General features: G+C 35.0%; 2 protein-coding genes across 5 annotated transcripts; one reads left to right on the top strand and one right to left on the bottom strand.

The window, feature by feature from the left end:
* The first annotated feature begins 1635 nt into the window (after nucleotides 1-1635).
* LOC129241276 (WD repeat domain phosphoinositide-interacting protein 2) lies at nucleotides 1636-14010 on the top strand. Of its 4 annotated transcripts, XM_054877522.1 has the most exons (8): nucleotides 1636-1743; nucleotides 1812-1866; nucleotides 7157-7310; nucleotides 7381-7552; nucleotides 7637-8223; nucleotides 8548-8706; nucleotides 13122-13249; nucleotides 13602-14010. In XM_054877522.1, the coding sequence occupies exons 3-8, from the start codon at nucleotides 7240-7242 to the stop codon at nucleotides 13742-13744; spliced, it is 1260 nt and encodes a 419-aa protein (XP_054733497.1). In that variant the 5' UTR covers nucleotides 1636-1743; nucleotides 1812-1866; nucleotides 7157-7239; the 3' UTR covers nucleotides 13745-14010. The 4 variants fall into 4 exon arrangements, with proteins under 4 accessions (XP_054733497.1, XP_054733496.1, XP_054733499.1 ...); XM_054877521.1 differs by having other exon boundaries at nucleotides 1675-1866; XM_054877524.1 differs by having other exon boundaries at nucleotides 1676-1866; nucleotides 8563-8706.
* Nucleotides 14011-20989: 6979 nt separating this feature from the next.
* Nucleotides 20990-22686, bottom strand: LOC129243095 (protein phosphatase 1 regulatory subunit 7). Its single transcript, XM_054880216.1, has 2 exons — nucleotides 22551-22686; nucleotides 20990-22497 (listed from the first exon to the last, which is right to left on the bottom strand). The coding sequence occupies exon 2, from the start codon at nucleotides 22493-22495 to the stop codon at nucleotides 21476-21478; it is 1020 nt and encodes a 339-aa protein (XP_054736191.1). The 5' UTR covers nucleotides 22496-22497; nucleotides 22551-22686; the 3' UTR covers nucleotides 20990-21475.
* Between the last annotated feature and the right edge of the window lie 775 nt (nucleotides 22687-23461).

Raw genomic sequence — 23461 nt, 5'->3', positions numbered from 1 at the left:
CACATTCCACCAAGGGAGGAGTGGACAGGGGGCTACACTTGGAGACAGAGCTTGGTGAACCTGTTCATGGATGGTTCGAAGTTGGAAAGAAGGCTTGGCGGAGAAGTATTCACTTTTGATTGAATCCGAATTTTTTTTACATAAGGCTCGTCTAGGTTCCTGGTCATAGCGGCATTGTGGGAAACTGTGAAGAGAGCAAGCTGACCAGACAAGGGATCTATGATGTGATTTCCCCGCGTGGGGAGAGGATTGCGATCTCTTTAACCAACTGTGGTCTGTTCCTGGAAAGATGGGCTTCACACCAACTCAGAGAGCGCGGGGTAAGTATACAAGCTTGTAAGATCGCAAAGTCATTGTGGATACGTGTAGTTGGTTGGCGTTCGAGGAATTTTCTCAGGTTGACAAAAACTCAGATCTTAAATTTCGTGGGTGTTCTCATGGGACACTATCTACGAGGTATGCATGCTGGGCGACTTGGAAGTAGCTCAAGTCCTTTTTGCATCAGCTGTATGGATGATGAGGTGGATTCATCTCATCTCCTTCTCCTTAGCTGCCCTGCTCAAGCGTGGCTAAGATTGAGACATCTTGGCTCTCACTTCTTTGCTACGTCTACTGATATGGGAGGCCAAGCATGAATTAGTCTTGATGGCAACAGCAGATAGCGAGACAATGCACGCTTTTTGGGTCTACCGCTATATGAGTTAGACAAAGAGGACAAGTGACTAGTAAGCTGCTGCTACAACAGAGCTCGTCAGAAGATACGGCTGAAATGAGTTCCTAGGCGCACTACAGACGGCAACGAAGTAACAGTTGTGCGTTACCGAAAGTAGTCTTATAATACGTTCACATATAAGTAGATGTTCTATTTTTCGTGCTTAACTCTCAATCCGTTATTACAAAGCGAGATTTCCCACACAAAATTTCTCTCTCAAATTCTTAGATTATAAAATCGTAGATAGAAACTATTCTTTTTCACATACAACCCTGTGGTATCTGTGTAATAGGTATAGAATAGAAAACTAAATAAAATGGATGCCGGCAAAGAAAACAGGTTTGTAGACATAATTCTAATAAAATGTTTGTTAGGTCTTATTAATTATGCATTCATATAACAGAAAAAAGCGTGTATCCACAAACGTGTGTTATCTTATTACTTATTATAAAATGTAATGTCGAATTTCGCATGCGTATTGCTGCCATAATTTTTTGAAATCCCAGTAAGCTTAGTTTACGGATTTCCTTCACTGTTTATTATTATCAGCTAATTACGTAACTAAATTAACTATTCCGTCTCCTTGTATTTTCTTAATAATGTTAGTAATGTTTAAACAAACCAAAAACACCGAAATATTCCACCAAAATAATTTCTATGAGGAAAAACCGTTCACAACAGTATTGACAGCTGATTGCCAATTTTGCAGGTAATCTGACATATGTGAACGGATAGATTAATTGTGTAGATTTATTGGTAATTAATACATATGTGAACGTACTTTTACTGATAAACTGCCAAGGTTTGCATTGATCAAATCGACAGTGTAGTCGAAAATCGATAGTGACAACGAGCCATAACTAAAAGTTCATACCACATACGCGCTTGGCAACTCATTTTGGTAATAGATTCCACTAGCGCAAACCAGTGTAACAAAGAGTATATGAGTATCGAAAAGCAAAACACCAAGCTATACATACAAATGACAAAGATCATCAAAACAACTGTGACGACTGAAAACACTTGACCAAGTAGGTTATTAACAAATTATTGCTTTACAATTATATTGAAAACCAAAATTGTGTTTGATTATACTTAGAAAAGTGCAAAAACCTGCAAGAAAACATATCTATCTGGAAATAAAAGCAGGAAAAGTAAGTACAAATCGTTTGCTTTGTTTCCTTTGCAAAATATTTCTTAAGTAATTTATCTTTATCAGTCAACAAACTTTTCTCAATATATGTTTATTTGTTTGACTATTATGTGTTTTGTCGCATTAATAGAAAAAAAAATTGTGCCTAATAGTACAATATGGAATACTGCAATAATAAGGAATACAGAAGTCAACAATTATGTGCAAAAGAGCTATATCGGTATACATATACCATGGGCACGGAATTAAGTAATTCTTTGTCATTGTGTTTTAATAAAATATTCCATTACATGTGCAACCCTTTTATTTGCAACAGTTATTCATTCGAAAAAAAAAATAATATCACATTTTATTATAAATGCAAATATGAAAACATATTTTAAGGTACCTTAAGTGATCAAATTCAATAGCATAAATACAAAGCGCAAAAGATCTCGTTTACTGTAACATTAATTATGCAGAAATACTCCGTTAGTGGATAATACTGTCATTGGAAGGACTGTAGTGCATAATCTTCCTAGGTAATATTACCTATTATCGTGGTTTGTGGAATCTCTCTAGGTTTTCGTCAGTGAATGTTTTCTACAGATCGAAAATAATATTTTCATCCCGCCAAAAAAGAGTAAAATTATTTTATTCGTAGCCATTTTTTTATTAATATTTTATATGTAAAGGGGTTTTCAATAGGCACGCTAAAAATTAAGTCTGTATAGTGCCCATATTGTTATATATATAAATTATAGTTTGTGGTTGTGCTATGTGCTCATTGAGAACAAACTATTGCTTGTGGTTATGGAGCACTATGTGCTCACTGAAAACACCAAGTTATTTCTTGTCGTTATGGAGCACTATGTACTCATTTGATGCGTTGTCTAAACCAAGTCTAAAACCAAGACACGAGTACAACCAAAGTTGCTTGGCTAATGCACATAACGCGAACAACAACAGTCGTTCCAGCGATATGTTAACCGAACCACCCCGATTTATATCTGACCAAAAACTGTTGATGCTGCCACTGTTGCGTAACTACCATTCGGAATTCGTTCGTTGGTTCGAACCTCCACCGCCGGCAGGCAATGGCAAATCTCCGAGTGTATAATGAAAAAGCTTCTCATAAAAATATCTTCCGCTCGGAGTCGGCTTAAATCTGTTGGTCCCTCCATTTATGGAACAGCATCAAGCAGTACGCCTCGGCCAAACGCGCAAAAAGGGAGTAAGCGCCAATTATATATTTATGTATACAATAAAAACTACATTATATATAGGTATATATGTATATAAACTGTTGCATTTTATTTTTGATGTTTGAGAACAGAAAGAAATCATAAGGTGCCAAATTAGGGGGTGTAAGGCGGATAACAGAATTGACTGTTTTAAGCTTCTCTAGTAGTACAGTTGCGACATGACAAGATTTACTTCTTCCGGGAACAACTTTGATTGGATTAAGCTCGTCTTGAAATACTGTCGATCCACTGTCGGCATAGATCCATAGACGTGCTTTGAACTACCCTGGCTGAATTTCTTTACACTAATCGGCCCTAGTCCTTTTTTGAGCAATTGTCAAATTATCCGGTATGCAACGAGAACAAATCTTTTTGATGACTGAATGTTCATGCAATATTGAATGTATGCTGGCCCCACTAATGCCGAAAGATGTATTTATCTTATACATCCTCGATTGCTTCTGGCGGAACAACCGTTGTTCGAGGGCCTTCACGAAACTCATCCTGCAAGGATCGACGGCCGCGATGGAACACGTTGTATCAGCGTTTCACAGTTGCTAAGTAGTTGCTTCAATGCCAAAAGCCGAAGTAAGCGATGCACTCTTGTTTCGACAATCCACGACCAAATTCGTAATAAATCATCGTACAAGCTAATCCCATCTTTTGGGCCCAGATGAATTTTTGAACTCACTGAAAAAAGAACAAATAAATTTCGTAAGTGGAAACGTTATATGCAAGTTTATGCTAAAAAACACCAAACGTTTCAATAAAAATATCGAATTACAGCACATCACATGTAGTGTTGGCGCAAAATATAAAAGGCGCCGGATTGGCTGCCGGCGTATAAAATTTAGATATACATACACACCCATAGATATACGTAAACAAACGAGTTACAGTTTCAGCACAATTTCCATCAAACACATGGGGGAAAGAATTCAGAAGGTATGGATAACATCACACCGTTAACGAGTTCTCATCGATTTTGAAGGATTCAGATTGGCTGATGTAATCGGGGTCATGGCGGCGGTGTGTTTGCGAGAACACTGAGATTGTGTGAGAGTTACACATGAAAAATCAACACAGTCTCCGTTCGTGTTACTTCGTTACCGTCTGAATATTGACTAGACAAGCATAAGAATACGTGTGAAATAAACGAGTAGAGTTCTGTTGCCGAATCCCCGACGACGAAGAAGTTTTTTCGTAATCTAATCGCTGTCATGACCACGGTTACATCAGCCAATCAACTGATTCCTTCAAAATTCCTGATAGTTTACGAGTTCTCGTAAACAGTTGTATGATTAATAAGGTAATTGAGGGAACAGCATTTTTAAGGCAAAGTAATACAAATATATTTATTTACATAATTGAGGATAAAATTATTTCTTACATACAAGAACAATAATATTAAAAAGAGAAGAAAAAATAAGGAATTTTAATATGATGTGACCATATCAAGGCGAATGTTTTGTCTACAATTTCATGTAGAGCTATGCAAACGGATTGGCCTTTAGAGGATCTGTGCTGAGATTCAATTTGTTGTCGTGCGTGAACGTCCAATAATCGATCCAAAATTTTGTAAAAAGAGGAGTTGAGGGCGTATAGGCCTAAATATAGGCATCATACGAGGTGCCCATGAAAACACTCTTCTGATAGACTACCGTCTCGGTATGAGGTAAAGGCTGACGCAAGCCTTATAGGCATATGTGTGAAGGGGACTTAGAAGGCCATAAGCCGCTTGTAACTCAGCGGAAAAGATGCCCTCTAGTCCAAAAGATTTATATAGTTGGAAGAACCGAACCCATTACACCTTGTTATGACTTATGATGCTGCCGGAGAAGCTCCAGGCCCATAAGTTAAAAGTGTTTGCGTCAGGGTCCACTGTGCACCCAGGAAAATGGGCGCTCATAAGGACGCTTGTTTTTAGATGTAATTTGGGGAAATCAAATTTTTTGATAATATTTTTATTTTCTTCAATGTTTCCGCAGAAGTATTTGCAGGTGTCTTTTTAGGTCTTTCTGACGGATTTTTTGAATATTTTGAGGGCATTCTTACAAGTTGGCCAGGATACGTTTCTTTTTGCTTAATTGCACGATGTTTTAAGAGCAGACTTAAATATTTTGATAACAAAGTTTACCGCTTTAGGCGATGAGTCAAGATCACTGAGAGAAACAGGCTTTGTCTTAGAGCGGTTCGCTTCATGAGTTCTTAATGGTAGGCTGAGTGTGCAGACAGAAGTGTGCTTGTGGAGTGAGGGTTGGAGTTCTTATATAGAGTTTTATTCAAATATAGAGACGATCAGAAACGGAAACACGCCAGTGATACTACTTAAGCCTAGTGTGATATCGAAGCTCATTTCTGTTAGATGTGACGTAGTTCGACTGCTGCTCATAACTTAATTATATGGTAATGTAAAATCAAGAAGGAGCCCCATAATGTATGTTGGAAATTCAAAACAGCGCCGATCACTGTGGGGATGCCCTGTGATTGGCTACTCTATCACGCCTTGCACTGGAGGAAAATCTAGGCTCGCATGTGTTATTCATGTAGAAATGTAAATGCAATTGTATTACAATTATAAGTACATTCCCCAGTAATTGTTATTGGCATCAATTCCTTCAGTCCTCAGAAAAGGAGTTGATTATTTTTTCAATTCCTTGGAAGTTATTTCAAAAGCTTTTTTTCTACTATTTCGCTGCAAGGTCTTATAAATAAAGTGTTGTCAGCGCAAGTGTAAAAGATTTTTTGTTTTACATGAAAATAAATTGTTTCTACTTATTGAAGGAAAATAAAATATCTTTTTAGTTACTTTTGATGGCAATTTCAAATTGTAAATGGTTTTAGAGATAATACAGGTCAAAGGCAAAACTCTTTGGTGTACCGTTTTTTTTTATTTTGCTTCACTGTTAAAATTAGAAGCAGATAGGCAAATGTAATATTTTTCCTGGAAAGACCACTATGGAAAATTATTTGTATGAACGAGACGAGAAAGCAAGAAACATATTTCAAAACAAAAGGAAAATTCGGAAAACAATAGAGCTCCAATAAATAACGGTGGTTAGGAGCTCTGTGAACAATAATAAATTTTTGTGTTCTAATTTTTCTGAATTTCTGCTCTTACCAGTCAACCACTGGCAGTTCCATTCGACCAAGAAATTGAAGAAAGCGATTTCAATTCATCAGTCATCAAATTTATGTATTAAAGTTGGATTACTTTTAAATTACTTAGGAGTCGTAAATAAAATTGGAAGCAAAAAATATGCTTTTTAATTCCATTCAACGGAGTTGAAAAAAAATTATTATACAAAAAATTCTCTTAAAAACATTACCTTAGAAATTTCTTCTTTCTAAAAATGTTGTAATGTGGGGATATAAATCCGAGTCGCTCCGTTGAAATAGAACCGGCTATCGTGGAAATTCTGAAGAAGTAATTAGTTCCTTTGTTGTGAACGCAAGCAATTGATTTCTAATTACAATTCCAAAAGTAATCATTACGATCCAGCATTGATTGCAGAAGTGAAAATGTGTGTAATTCACACACCAGGAGCTGATCAACCGATAGTCTAGCTCAGCGGCTGTAGAGTAGGTTCAAAAAAATACTGCTCTGAACACTTATCCACTCTATGTGTATAATAAATACTGACAAAATGTACATACAAAATACATGCGGCTCAAGGAATCTCAGTGTCAAGCATATACTCAATAAATACGCTTTATCAGCTGTCCAAACTACCAAATTGAAAATATATCTTGATTGCAAGAAATGAAACACTAAAAACATTAACAGATGCCCCTAAAAATTATAATCGGCAGCGACAGCTGAATGAATTTCTATCTTAAAAAAAAATAACCAATAAAAGATCATCTCACCTGACTTGAAAGCCTTTTTGTCCAGTCATGATCACAAAGAACTTTAAAACTAGATCTCAGAATTTTTCTCTTGGGATGAAGACATTAATTAAATATAATATAAAAATATACATATATACCGATATAAACATGACAAACCTATCATCAAAACCGCCTTTTAATTATTGTCTTATTGACTTATTGATATTATTTTTGCAGTTGTCTAATTAACTCGGATAAAGTCCAGGATTGATTACTTTCGGAGTTCAAGACCATCATAACCTATTTTTTTACGTACGATAATGATGAATCTATTGGGGCGTCCCGACATCGAGGCGGGCGAAGTATTTGTGAATTTTAATCAAAATGTCACGTAAGTAAAAATTGTTTATATTTCCATTAAATATATACAAATATTAATGTGTATATATTCGTATTTTAAGATCTTTGGCAGTAGCTACAAGATCCGGCTATAATTTATACAGTCTCAGCTCGGTTGATTTAACTTTGGATAAATTATACAGCTGCCACACGGATGAGATATTCCTCATCGAGCGTCTTTTCGAAAGTTCGTTGGTTGCTATTGTCTCTCAACGCTCTCCGAGGAAATTGAAGGTAAATAAATAAAATTTGGTACAAATTAGTCCTTTTGCAATCGAAATATTTAGTAAAAATAATTATTTTCTTTCTAATTTGTAGATTTGCCACTTTAAGAAACAGAACGAAATTTGTAATTATTCATATTCAAACACCATATTAGCTGTTAAATTGAATCGAGAACGAGTGATTGTCTGCTTGGAAGAGAGTCTTTACATTCATAATATCCAGGATATGAAAGTAGTGCATACGATACGTGACACTCCATGCAATTTAAACGGTCTTTGTGCGCTCTCTTCATCATCAGAGCACTGTTATTTGGCTTACCCGGGAAGCGTTACGTCTGGAGAAGTACAGATTTTCGATGCTATAAATTTGCATGCCAAAACGATGATACCTGCTCACGATTCACCATTAGCAGCACTGGCTTTTAGCCAGTCTGGTACTGAGATCGCCACTGCTAGCGAGCGTGGTACTGTAATTCGAGTGTTTTCCTCACTTGATGGAACAAAACTGTTTGAATTGCGCCGTGGTCTTAAGCGTTGTGTTGCTATTGCGTCACTTTCATTTAGTACGTGCTCTGGATACTTAGTTTCTAGTTCAAATACTGAAACGGTACACATTTTCCGTTTGGATCGATCGGCTGCCGAACAGACCGAGTCTAAGCAATCGCCAGACGACTGGATGGGGTTCGTTGTCATTTTATATAATGTGTTCTTTTTTCTTCTTTGTTTTGAGAGTAGCAATTTCTGTTTTCCTTCTAATTTTTATTTCCTGCTGTTTTTATATTTCTAAAACATACATATTCATCTGTTTTATGTTTCTTTTTCTTCTTCAAATTTGCACATCACCCGTTCTCAACATCCACACCTGTTTTCAACACACCACCCAACTCCAATATCAACCATTACATAACACCCTATTTCGAAACCCTCGCCACCTTTCATATATTGCCATCATTATCCAACCGTTTGTCGTCGCTTTACCCCATGTCTACTCTCTCATACTCTCAGTTACTCCCTTTTTAGGTATCTCAGCAAAACTGTGACTAGTTATCTGCCCACACAAGTAACGGATGTATTCAGCCAAGGACGTGCATTTACGTCGGTAACATTGCCCGAACCTGGTATTCGACGTATGTGTGCGATTACAACAATACAAAAACAGCTAAGGTATGCTTTATAATTAAACTATTTGTACTAATATTTTTAAAAATGAAATTATAAGTAAATGGTGCAATACTTTAAGGGATACAAATTTTAACCTAAGTTAGATTATACAAACATATGTATGTGCGAACTACATTATTTATAAAAATTTGTTAATTTTTATTTAATTTTTCTGTTGCAAAACGAAATGAGAAATAAGCACATGGGCAAATCTCACAAACCTGACAATTCGACTTTATGAATATGAATTGATTGCAAAGTATTGGTGGGCGTAAGTTGCTCAGTCCATGGTTAGTGAAATTCGTCTTTGCCTTGTTACCTCGGCCCAAATATCTCACTTAGATACGGAGTCATACATCATATATTTTCCTTATTTTCAAAGACACACACCGTTAGTAGCAGTGTTGCCAATAATTATAGACATCGATTTTTTACTTTTAAAGCATGTAGAGGTATACATTTTTTATAACCTACTGCAAATAAGAAGTATGCCTGCAAATAATAGTTTCGCTAATAGGGAACTATTACACAATTACAATTTATTTATTATTATTTAGTGACTGGTATGAATACCAGTACTAAAATTATGTTTGAGCATTGGCTGCAGAGGCCATCAGCTCTGTGTCGTCTGTGGCTGTCTGGATTATTTGTTATATTGTCATTTCGATAGTTTTAATGAATTTGCTTATTTTTTCGATGTTTGAGTGACTGGGAATGGCGAGGATGTCGTCCGCGTCTTTTCTGGATCTTTTCATTAATCAAAAAACTCATATTAGATGATCCTGATGAATATAGTTAGTACTGGCCCGATTTTCGGGAAGCGAAGAAGACAATGTCAAAAATAGTTCAAGCAGGAGGATCTGTCATGGTATGGACATCATTCCAAAATAAGTTCAGATCGAAATTGCTTTTGTATATTATCTGGTAGAATGGATAATCAGGCTTATCAAGACACACTTTTTCTTTCCAAACCCTTTCCGAAGATGAATAATTTATATTCCAGCAGGACAAAAGGCTATTCATACGGCAAACTCCAGAATAGAGTGATTCAAAGCTAGATTCATAGTTACCCGTATGACTATTGAAATAGTCGATGAACTTAAGAAAATGATAACAAGCGCGTAAAAAGAAATTCCTACTGACACTCTTAAGAACCTCGTTCAAAGTGTTCCTTGTCGATTACTTGCTGTGATCAATTATAAAGGTTAATATTACTAAATACAGAAAAAATTGCTTTGAGTTCATAATTATCCCCACCACTGTATTATTTTTAATGACAATTACGACTAACAAACAAATTTCAAATTATTATAGTTTATTTCCAAAGAGCAGCACGTATTTCTTACAACGTCTAATACATTTTTATACTGGTGCACTTATGCATACTGCTATTATAAATAAATAAATAAAGATCATAATGGATTAAAAGTAAATATAGATATAGATAAGGTTGTTCAATAAGTTTTACGGTTCGCTAAGAAAAACACAATTTTATGGTTTGAAGTGCACTTTATTATTTAGTATAGTCCATACGCAAATACACTTGTTCCACCGAAATTCCAATGTATGAATTCCATCCCTGAAGGGAGAATCTGGTATCAATTGTTATGGAAAATAACATTATTTAAATATTCTGTACGGAAACATTTGGTCAAATTAAACATTTTAACTTAATGCTCCATGACTGCTTTGTTTTCAAGAAATGTTGTAATAAAAAAGCGTCGCTAATGGAATGTTTAATGTTGTAATTTTGGCATGTTAGCCATCTTTTTGGGTGTTTGGCCGAGCTCCTCCTCCTATTTGTGGTGTGCGTCTTGATGTTGTTCCACAAATGTAGGGACAAACCGACTCCGAGCGGCAGATATGTTTATGAGGAGCTTTTTCATGGCAGAAATATCCTCGGTGGTTTGCCATTGTCTGCAGAGGGGCGACCGCTATTAGAAACAACTTTTTCTTAATTTTGATGTTTCACCGAAATTTGAACCTATGTGAATTCCGAATGGTAGTCACGCACCAACCCATTCGGCTACGGCTCTCCATTTACATGTTTCATTTCATTTAATTTATTTCAGTTTATGTTATAAAATTTTTATTGGATTACAGTAATACTTAGTAAGTAACTAAGCTTAAATTTTAAATACTAGATTACAAATTACTTGATAACTTTGCCTAAGAATAAAACGATTCAAGCATGGACTTAAATGCGATCTTGATGTTTAAAATTCAATATCAACTCTCCTTGAGATGGTAGTAAATTTCCAAAGAGCTCTAAAGATTGTAAATACAAAATGGCGGCTGAAAACGTAAGATTCTGTTTTCTTCTAAGTTTCTTCTTTAAAGTCTTTCGCATAACGCCGTAAAAACGCTGAGTTACTGTATGCCTTCGGAAGCAAACGTAGGCCTAACCGCTTGCATGATTTGGATTTTGAAGGGGTGAAGTTCAAAATACTTTCTCAATATTTCATGTGCAAAAGTTTTTGGAAGTCCCAAGTGAGTCGCTCTCTTGGGGAACTTGCAGCCCCGAGTTGAATATTTTCATTTGTTCTCGATGTTCGATCGGGCCCGACCGTGTGCTGTTTGCCACCGAACTTGTTGGATGGAACCTTCGCATCTATGAATGAATCAAATCTTCACTTGGAGCATCACGCAAACGTCGAATTTTATAACGGAAAGAAAATCTACGACGAGTAATTGCTCACGAATCATTGGCCTTGAAATACGCTTCGATTGTGAACGCACGTTATTCACCCGTCCACTGCGACATGGTGACTAAATAACCCACATGAATAACGAAGCTGATGCGGTCTCCTCCCCGCTCATACGATCAGCTGTTAGCGAGAAACTTTACATTTTTAACAATTAGATGTTTGCTTGTTTCACTTTTGGCGCCACTTTTGGACAACAAAAACCAAATGTGCTTTCGATTTTAAACAATCGCCTGGAACTAAAAGAAGACCCTCTTTTTCGAGGCAAATGACGCTGTACTTACTTGCCAATTATTAAAAGTTTAGTTTTTGTTTTATAGGTTATTCGACGAAATCAGAATTTATTTATCTATCTTAAGTACAAAGTTTTGAAATATAGGGGTTTCCAATAAGAGGTATTATTTTGATATTCAAAGAAAAATGCTATTTTTTTAATATAAATGATCGGATGTTTATTTCATTATAATGCGGAAGGTATGCCGTTAATATTGGAAAATAACGTCAGACAAATGACCACCACGACCCCGCTTACAAGACAATATCCTTTTTATGAAATTTACCATAATCGAATTGCAAAGTGGCTGCCCTATGTCCTCAATAGCCTCACGAATTCCATCTTGGCGGTCTTGAATCGACCCTGGGCTGTTGGCGTAGACCTTCTCTGTCACGTGGCCCCAAAGAAAAAAGTCACAAGGTGTTAAATCACAAAATCTCGGCCAATTTTTATCACCTCTTCGAGAGATAACACGGTCCGCAAACTTTTGCCGTAAAAGATCAATGGTTTCATTGCTAGTGTGGCACGTAGCGCCGTCTTGTTGAAAATAAACTTTGTCCAGATCAATACCATCCAATTCCGGCCATAAAAAATCGTTAATCATCTCGCGATAGCGCAATCCTATTCAAAATAACACCTGTTATTGGAAAACCCTTTATATATGCAAATGATATTTATTAGTTTGGGGAAAAAGAAATCCATTGTTTTTACGTAAAATATTTACGCAAATGTTTTGTTAAAACTGTTATTGTATGATCGATCTTTAACTCCTGGGCGATGCTACGACTACTAACATGCCGGTCATTAACATCAAAAATGTCTGAACGGAATGGACGAAACCAAAATGGCACGTATTTAGCTGTTACAGTATCGGCACCATAAACACCATTCACAATTTCAACGGCCTTTCTTGCATTTTCGCCATTATCAAAGGCAAACTTTTTCTCTTTGTTGACTCCCATTGCTAACACCCTATAACTCACAACTGAATGGAGCAAACAAAAAACAGTAAAAGATTTTTTTAGTGTAAAATGTCTTCTTCACAACAAGTATAAGAAATTATTTTCAACAGGTAAGCATAGGAAAATAAGGTTACATACTCACCAAAATCTACAAGAAAAAATTTGAGTAGTCAGTAACTATTGCCTGCTCCTATTGTTTTGCTTTTGTGTTACAAGATGACTACGAAAGTTGTTTAGGTCGTGCAGGTAGTAAACCTCTTGTCTTGATTTTAATGAAAAATGTAGGTGCGAAAATCTAGGCGAAAAAAACATGTCCACATAAATAGACAAATTTGTTCAATGTATGAGATTTTCTCGCCTATACGAAACTTTTGGCCATCACTGTTTTGAAATTACGTATGTTTAAATACATATTTACACACATAATATTGAAATTATTTAGACATATTTTCAAAATATTTACTTTCTTTTTTGCAGACTTTTGGTGGCTTCACAAGACGGTTACTTGTATGTGTACTCCATTCCCTCAATTGAAGGAGCTGAATGCCAGCTTATTAAAAAGCATGATATACGCCTTGATGACTCCTATGCAATGGATATTAAAGGCAGGCATTATTAGTACTCACATACACACATTCCACAACTTCACTGCTTGCGATCATTTTATCATGCATATAAAAAGGCTTCATATTATTTGTTAATGCACTTGATCTCATATCTTAATTTTTTAATTAAGAAAATGTGGGATACTCAAATAAACTCACAAATCCCTTGTAAGTTTACCCAGCGTTGTTTTCGTTCTTTTTATGAAATCGATTCGACTTTAAATCACTGCAAATTTGTTTTTGTTGCGAATGAGAATATCTAAGATGTGCTGGGTAAACTTATTAGAGGTTTGTGTGTTTTCAACAGTATCGCTACAAATATTTTTAAGCTGGGTACATTTTTCCATTACAGTTGATTCACCGCAACCACTGGGAGGTACTGGTGCAGTAGTTACTGAACGTGCGACTGAAGAAGATACATCTAAACAGAATACAGCCGGTGGGGCAACTTATGCTTCTGCAGTAAAAGGCGAAGAAAAGGCAACACTGACTTAGATATGTCGCACGTTTAAATATTCGCTGTTACCACCATGAACTTCATAAACTATATAAGTCTGTCAATGAACGAAGTTTTTAACAAAAAATATTAAGGAAATTCGAATGGTTATTTTTTTTGTCGCAATGTGATGCAGTTTTTCCTTGTATAGACTTAGGGCAGTGCACACAATTTTATATAATTTACAATTTCCAAACATTTATTTCCATTTTATGTAAAAAATGTATCTAGTGCTGGTATTGATTTCAGATGTCGTTAGTGTTTACTTCTTAGTTTTTTACTTCTTAGATGTTAATAATTGATTACCTATTTTAAATTTGAGATTGGAAACTAGTTTAAAAGGGCGGGAGGGGGGTGCAGGTAAGTAAAACCAATTGAGAATAATGCCTACATAATATATTTAAAACTTAATAAAATTTCTTTTAAAAAATGTTTTTTTATCAATATTATTTGTTTTTCTGTTGCATATAAATATATGTCTGTGTTTATTTTCATTTTTATTAACATAAATAATGTTTGCATTTGCAATAATAAATGTGAAACTTCAATGTATCGGCAAGAGAAGAACAAATAAAAAAAAAATTAGTTTTAGATATAAGAAATCATGTTTTAGTTTATTTTAATAAAAAAAAATTAAACAAATATTAAATAGAATACAGTGCTTTTTATTTAATATTTCACCTATAGGGAAAACCACTTACAGAAAAATTGTTAAGGGTGTGGGCGAATGTAATGCAAACATTGAGATTCCAATGGAAATTTCCAACACCAAATAAGGAAGACAACTCTTACGAGACCACTTTCACATAATTCCTTTACAAAATTATTATTAGTTATTGATCCACTCCGCAATGTAATGCCAAGATGAAGGTGTCAATTATATATACACCTGTGCTCACAATAATCGAAACGTGATATATTGCAAAGTTTTGACTATTTACATATTTTCTATTTTATTTTTTTATAAAATTTTTTGCAATATTTAAAAAACTCAACACATTTTCATCAAAATTTCCAACTTTTTAATCAGAATTTTTAGCCTTTTCAATTTTGGTTTGATAAAGTGAAAGTTTGAAGTGACTTAAAATCGCTTTGATTTCTTATAATTTGTTTTTTGGCGGTCTTGTGCATTTTATCCATAAAAAAAAATTTTGAGTATTCGTTATATGGAAGAAAATGCATAACACCGTCAACAAGAAAAAAAATTATCAAAAATCAACGCGATGTTTGAGCCACTTAAAACTAGCACAATTTTATTCCAAATTCTATTAATTCTTGCTAAAAAGTGTAAACAATTTTTTGATGGCCTGTTGCAGCAGCCGCAATATTGCAGAAGTAATTCGCGCCGTAATAACTTCGTTCTATTTGAATTTAATTTTCCGTTGAAATAACATAAAACCTCAAAGTAGTATTAACTAAATAAAAACTTACTTTTCCTCTTCCATGTCTACTTCGTAATGAAAAGTTGTATACTGCTGATTAGTGATGACTAGGGCCCGGATTTTTCTGCATTTATGTACAATACATTTTTTTTTTTGGTAAGCCATAGAAACACGAAGATTAATTATTTATGTGAACCAAGCGTTTTGTGTTAAAATGGAATCAATTTGTTTGCATATTTTTACACATTTTGTCTAAAATGCATATTTAATTACATTTTCATCAGTGTTTTGCTAATTTTAATAAAGATTTGAATCACTAATGCTTTTTCAATATTGAAGGCAAGAAAGCAGTAGCTTTAAATTCTTTAGAATCTCGATTAGCCGATATTAAAGCATTGAGAAATTAATGACATAGAGTCACAATCTCGAGCAAAAAATATTTTATTTGCCAGTACTGGCACCTCATTTCCACTCCTCTGGGTCTCTTGTTTTTGTAGAGTAAAAAGTATGAAAACAAGAGGGTAGGCTAATCATCATGTCGAATTATAAAGGTGACCAACGAAGGCTTGGCTCGTATACAGAGTAGGAAGAAACGGCTCCATATAAAAAGTGGACAAAAAAGGGATAGGGATGGATTTTACTAAAAGTGTGTTCCTTAGTAGACTAGAGTACGCTGGCCCCGAGAAACAAATTTGTTTTTTTTTTATTTATTGTTTATTTCTGAAGTATTCCAACAATACCAAATGCGTCTATACAAACAACAACAACATCGCTGCAAAACAAAAATGTTGTTCTCTGCTCCCTGAGAAAGTACGACGCGGCGAAGCAAATGCAAAACAAAAATGTAAATTAAAATTAAAAGTGCAAAACAAATGTGAGAAGTTTTTTGCATGTTTTGTTCATTTTCGTTGCACATTTTTGACTTTTTAAGGCATATCATATGCGTATATTTTCCATTTTTGCTGCAAAAAAGGCTGGACCCATTACCATTCCTCTCGTACAGCCTATATATAGATGGGTGTGTAGTAACTTTGGTATTCGCATTCGATTCATAAATTTTAATAAATTTCAAAGAATTCAAAATTAGGTTAGTAAATAAAATGGGTATTAAGATGACCGTCGTAGCATAGTTTCTTAAGACACTTAAGCTTGTCATACAGACAGTAAAAATGCGGGCATAAAACAAAATGGGAGCGTGTCATTATTCTGTATTACAAAATTCTGGGTGACAAAATTTTGTAAATTGCAAAAAAATTCTGCTTTTTTAAATTCTGCTTTTTAAAATTCTGCTTTCTAAAATTCTGCTTTTTCAAAATTCTGCATGTTTAATGTGTTCGTTTTTTTTAGAAGAGTTGTACGCAAAAATGGATTGCGTAGCCGGAGTTGGGCTGATGAGGGTTATTTTTTTGAAGCGCGGCCGAAGGCCAGTGACACTGGGTGACAAAATTTTGTAAATTGCAAAAAAATTCTGCTTTTTTAAATTCTGCTTTTTAAAATTCTGCTTTCTAAAATTCTGCTTTTTCAAAATTCTGCATGTTTAATGTGAAAAATTCTGCTTTATTCAAGTTTTGTGATTTTCGTCATACAAGAAGTAACAAAATAAACATTTAGTCCATAAATATACATATGTATATGTTTAAGCGATAACAATATTTTAGTTTAGCTAATTACAATATTTTTTGGAATTCTTTTTATATATGTAGTGTGACTTAATTCATTTCTTTTCTTAATAATTCTTCGCAGCTGTTCGTTTTTTTTAGAAGAGTTGTACGCAAAAATGGATTGCGTAGCCGGAGTTGGGCTGATGAGGGTTATTTTTTTGAAGCGCGGCCGAAGGCCGCCCACGCGAAAAGAAGTTCTACGCAAAAATACTGTGGATTATATCGAAACTGAAGAAAAAATTATTATTATTAATATTTTATTTAATATCTCGAATAATAATAAAAAATTATAATAATAATAAATTAAATAATTACATTACCTCTTTAACATTGTTAACATTATATTTTAATACAGAATTTTGAAAGCAGAATTTTAGAAAGCAGAATTTTAGTAAAGCAGAATTTTCAAAAAGCTGAATTTTAAAAAGCAGACTTTTAAAAAGCAGAATTTTGTTTTTAGAATTTTGTACATACAGAATTTCGACACCAACCCAACAAAATTATAGAAAATTATTACATTAATACCATGATTCAATTATTAAGGGGTTAGGGGTAGTCAGAGGCCCGAAAAAATGATGATTTTCACGAATTTTTTTTTTGCTACTTAATTAATTTATTTAACAAAAATAAAAACATAGCATAAAAACATCATGTTTTAACTTGACTTCACCAAAATTTCAAAAAAAAAAGTTAATAATTGCAAAAGTTATCGCTGTTTGTGTGAAGCCCGTTTCTCCAGAAGTCCCTTGCGGTGAACATCACAAGTCCTTGCAGATTCATCTAAAACCAATCGGACAAGAAAAATTAGTTTTATTAATAGATAATCTTGTGCCTGATCGAAGCTTTTTTTTTCAAAATGAACAAAATGGCGGCCTCAGAAAATTTTTTCCAGATTTTAGAAAAAAAAACCAACAGTTAATTGTTAAAAAAAAATCGAAATTTTTGAAAAAAAAAAATCCTTCGATCAGGCACAAGTTTTTTATGTTTTTCAAAAGCTGTATAAATTTTATTGAAATCTACGTAGCGGTTTTTAAGTTACAGTGTTCACCAGTTTGAAAAACATAGTTTTGAGAAAAACGCATTTAAAGTTTTGCTATCGGCTCCGGAGCGGCCGAGCGCCCTTTGTTAATTGTTGAATAACTTGAAAAGTATTTGTCGGATTCACTTCAAATTTTTACACAATATTTTTAAAACATTATACTTTAAGAAAATGCAAAAAAAAATCGATTTTTTGAAAATTCTGACTACCCCTAACCCCTAAAGGTTTGCTCACTAGTGACATTCGATTTTTGACACTCCCTTACAAAAGGTTGTATTTAAGAAGGTGCATAAAAAGGAAAAAAAATTAAATCCTTTTTGGGAAAAATGGTAGAAAAATAGTATTTTGTTACTTGAATGGAAACAAACTGCGAACGGTTTAAAAAATAAATTTTAATTAATATTTGAATGTAAATAATGGTAGATGGATAGAAGTGGTTAGCGGAAATTGCCAAGTCTAATATTAAAACAAGAATTTATTTCACATAATCCAAGATTTTATTTTGTGAATTAATTTTTAGATTTAAAACCAATCGCGAAGTTTCGCCAATATGAAACTATTTTGTTAAAAATAAATAAATAATTGGTATGTATATTACAATTCTGTTAGGTGTTTCGCCGAGATCCTCCTCCTATTTGTAGCGCGCGTTCCACAATTGGAAGGCCCTAGAGTTTTAAGCCGATGCCGGTAGATGGTTTTTTATGAGAAGCTCTTTCATACTGGTACTGTGCTTTTCTAAGCCTCCTCTGGACACTTCATCCATCCATAGGAAGGTGGGCTCATTGGAAACAAGTTCTGCCAACTTTTTTATAATGAGGTCTGCAATGTAATCGATTGCGTCGGGACTATTCAATAATTCTCCCTGCTGTAATTCTTTAGCAAACGCTAGCTGCAAAACATGAGTTCCGTTTAAATCACCACATCATAAGAAATAAAGCTTTGTAAATTCTCTATCTCCATCTCGGATTGCGTCAAATACTCTATCATGTCTTGACTTAAGCGGTATGTATTCCATGTCATACTGCCATAGTCCTGAACATACCGATGAAAACTCTTGAGCGAGTTGTTGCTCGTAAGCAGTCCATTTTGAAAATTAAATGTTTTTTCTACAAATTTTACTTTTCCTCCACTTTTAGTCAAAATTTCTAGAGCTAGCAACCCAGTGTCTTGCTAAGGGAGCCGATTTGTCAAGAGGGAATGAGAAAGCTGCTTACTGAGCAAACCTTTTGTTATTGAATCATGAATTAATACGAACATTATAAAATTGATAATACTATTATAGTCCTTTTTAACCTTAAGCTGTAGTGTGACCTCCTTTGTCCAGGTGGTAAAGAGGGTTGCTGTGGACTTGGTGGGTGAAAGTTGTAGATTCCTCGCAGTGAAAAAGCGAGAAAGACTGGTGAGGTAATCGGAAACTTTGGCGCACAGGCCATCGATGTCATTGCTCGACGCCATTATCGCGCAATCGCCAGCGTAGGAGACCAGGGAGACTCCCTCTGGTAGCTGGAGGAGCTTCGATATATAGTAGTCGAAAAGCATTGTATATCAGGTGATCCGCGAATTATTTGAGTGGTCGACACTCTTCAATAATTTTTCGAGAGCAAAGCTAGGTAGTAAGTAGGTAGGTATAGTGGTTGTCGGTTGACACACCTAGGCCTGCTTTAGGCCCATTGTGATATCACCAGGGCTGTCCCCACTCCTCACTCTACATTGGCCTGTGGCTTAAATATATCTAACAAGACTAGTTATTTTCATATTGGCTACTTCTGCCAAGTTATTCAGGGAACTTTTTCTTAAAATATTGAACCTTCTTCTATCCAGAGTCATGCACTCGCATAGAAAGTGTTCTATAGTGTCTTCTTCTTCAATGTTGTTACCGCTTCTGTAATAGTCGTTATAGGGCGCTCCCAGTCTACTGGCATGACTTCCAATCAGACAATGCCCTGTTAGGTGGCAGGGTGGTGCCCTTTCACCTTTTGCTTTTCATCTTCTATATATCGAAGCAAAGAGAGTCTCCCTGGTCTCCGTCCCGTCCCCTGGCGTCGAGCAATAACATCGATGGCCTGTGCGTCAAAGTCTACGATTACCTCACCAGTCTTTCTCGCTTTTTCATTTCAAGGAATCTATAATTTCACTCCTATGGAAGCCGGTTCTACGTTACCGGAATGACTCGGGTTTTTCCCGACCAAGGGCTGCCGCCCCAGTAAACCAGCCCTGTCTAGTGAACCTTATCGCGGATAACCTCTTTATCCCTGACGGGAGTTTCGACTATATAATGCCATCTAGTCGCGTGGAGTGGCTGACTACATTGAAAGCCTTCTTCAGATTCAGCCTTGCCTTACCTCTTCGTCCGTGGTGTAGACCGTGTTGCCAACTGCTGTTCGACCTGACAGATCACTTTCAGAATGGCTACTTATTTTAGCCTGTCTTAGGATAGGTTGTTTCACCCCAATAGCTTGCCAATTGTCCAGACCTGAGGTTGCCATTTGAACAATTGGGGCTTTAGTAACATGACCACCGCCCCTGAGTCCTGGGCACGAGCGTCTGGCACTCCGGGAATTTTAGAACCCCCTTTAACCGGATACTGAGGCCCGGTTGCATTTTACAAACACAAACACAGGTCAGGAGCCGCTCTCTATGAGACAGACGCTTCTGGTTTTCTCGGAACTTCTGGGTTCAGAAAACGGACAGACTTGTATCTGCCTTTGTTTAAAATCTCCAGACAGCCTCTCCAACATGGATTTTCGAGTTGCTAATCAAATATTTCTCGGTATAAAAGGAAACCAAATAACTATGTTTATTATATTAGATTTATCCTGAACTTTTCAATAATAAAAAAATTATTTTTTTGGTAAAAAAATTTCGTTTTTTTTTGTTAATTATGGTTGTTGTAGCAGCATAAACATTCCCAATACGTGCACGGGGAATGCTGTCGTGGTACAAGTCTTTGGCCGAATATAAATCCGGGTCAATTGACAGCTTGGAGTTTTTCCTTTAAAATGGCAATTCATTTTTTATGGAGACAAAACGTTATAATAGAATTTTGATTTTGAAAACACTCTTCCACCGCGGCGCGATGCAATTAATCGACGTAAATTTACAACACAATACTTGGTTTTTACTAACAACCTTAAGCTAAAAATGAATCAAGTTCTATTGTAGTACATTGTGAAATTCGTTTTATTAAAATGTTAATTATAGCTTAACAAATATTTATGTATTTGATGTAGCAAGTAATTTATTTCATAAATGCACCTGTGTATGTATGTGTGTAACCGCTCTGTCTGAAACTCTGTCACGAACATACACATCCACATGGTAAAGTCACAATGTTTTTTCTTCAATTATTACAAATGAAAACAATTCAGAAATTTTATGCTTTTTGCATAAGACCATATTTAAAAAACTACATATAGTTTATTTGAAACAAGACCATCATAAATCAATAAGCCGAAATGATCCAACTTCCTTCGTATGGCATGTTATGAAATTACCTAATAATTAGGTGTATATTGCATAAATTTATTAATTTGCCATAAGACAAAAAAATAGGTATATCTACATGAGAACCTAATTTGAGTCATAAAAGTCTTGCAGCAAACAAACATTATGTACATACATACATATTTCATTACTATAAGTTAATTTTTATCGACAAAGGGTGGCGTCTATCTTCTCAAGCCATGGTAAAATGGAGCGTAATTTGAAGCGATACATCTTATCTTCGGCAACAGGATTGTGTTCCAAGTAAACAGTTTTAAGTTGTTTGTTTTCTTTAAGAATTTCAACATTTTTCCAGTCTGAAACCTCATTATCATTCATCCACAACTCTTCCAATTCTTTCAAATACCCAATGTTGTTAATAGATTTTAATCTATTTTTGGCAACATCCAACGTTTCGAGTTTTCTATTCTCATCCAAATTTTCAATCGTCTCAATACCATTCTCAGATAAATAAAGTTCAGTTAAATTAACTAATTTATCCAAATTTTCTATTTTAACTATGCGATTGGCTTGCAGACTTAAGCACTCCAAATTGACCAAGGTGTCCAGATTTTCAATTTTTACGATCTTATTCCTGCCAAGGTAGAGCTTTCGAAGATTTGTGAGCATTTCAATGTTTTGGATTTTACGAATTTTGTTATCACCCAATTCTAACATAGTCAAATTACTCAGCATACTTAAGTTTTCTATAACTGGAATCTTGTTCGCACATAAATACAGTTTTTCCAATTTAATTAACTGGTCCAAATTTTCAATTTTCATTATGCGATTGAAGCTCAAATCTAACTCTTCAAGATTAACCAGCGATTCAAGATTTTCAATTTTTGTGATTTGATTATCATAAAGTTCTAATTCCAAGAGTGTTGTCAAAGTGGAGAGATTTTCTATTTTCTTTATAAGATTCCATCGAAGACAAATTCGCTCCACGCGTGTCAATGGCTCGAAATTTTCAAGCTTATCAATACGATGGTGATTCAGGTCTAATTCCAAGCAATCTGGATCGATAAGAACCACATCTTCAATAGAAGGTAGCGGTGTTTCAATAATCTCTGACTGAATAGACGGTCCTATTGATGGACTCTTTGATGCTGTCCCGTTCGATGTATCAGACGTTTGTGCAGTTACATACTCCTTTTCGTTTGGTGCTAAATTTTGGTCAGACATATCTGAAACAATTTGTTAAATAATTTAAAGTGGAAAAATAAACCGAATTAAATACCTAGTTCACTTTTATAATCCCGTTAACACGAATGATGACCAATGTGGAAGCTATCAAAGATAATGAAACCACCGCAACTATACAAAGTTAACTTTTAGTAATTCTAAACATTATTTTGATTTTGACATATATTTGCTGTAGAATAGGTGTGTTCGCTTAAATGAAAATTTGTTGGAATTACTATTAATAATCATGACCCAACACTACAAGATCACGTACGAGGAAAATTAAAAAAAAAAACATTTCTGACCGTGACGTCACTTTCTAGACGTTAATAGATCCTATAGTCAATGATCGGGATGTGGATAAAAATGTTGCATGCAAATGACGAGTCCACAGTACTTAAAGATATGTGTTGCTTGGTGAGAATTAAGACACCCTTGCACCCGCAATCAGATTGAATAGTCGAGAGTTTAGTTAGTTAGTTTCATATTTTTTCCAAAACTTAGGACCGCACTCGGGACAGATCGGACTTGAGGGAACGGTGAAAACAAGGAAAAGTGAAGTTTTTATGGGGCCGTACGGCACCAAAAACATTGAGGTGCAAAAAAATAATTTGTTTGTTACAAATTAACTGTCAATAAGTAATTATATTAATAAACAAGAAAGGAAAGATAAATTCGGTCCATTCCGAACTTGCGCGGGTATACGTTGACAATGAGAGTAGCTATACGTGACTATTTTCTAAAATTTGTCCTTCATTTTTTTCAGTTTTAATAATGGGAGGCGGAAAAATCGAAAATAGGAAAAAATGTGCATTACTTTTTAATTTAGTCTATTGACACAATATTCAAAAGCTTTTGTCAAAGAGCACACCAGTTTACAGTTCGTTTGAAATGCGCACACGCCACTTTGCCCACGCTATTCTTCTACGGAGGTGACCTTCCCGAGAATTCAAAAATATAACCATC

Source organism: Anastrepha obliqua, chromosome 3, assembly GCF_027943255.1.
Source record: "Anastrepha obliqua isolate idAnaObli1 chromosome 3, idAnaObli1_1.0, whole genome shotgun sequence".
NCBI lineage: Eukaryota > Metazoa > Arthropoda > Insecta > Diptera > Tephritidae > Anastrepha > Anastrepha obliqua.
The sequence above is the reverse complement of the archived record's forward strand: the minus strand, read 5'-3'. Positions and strand labels throughout refer to the sequence as shown.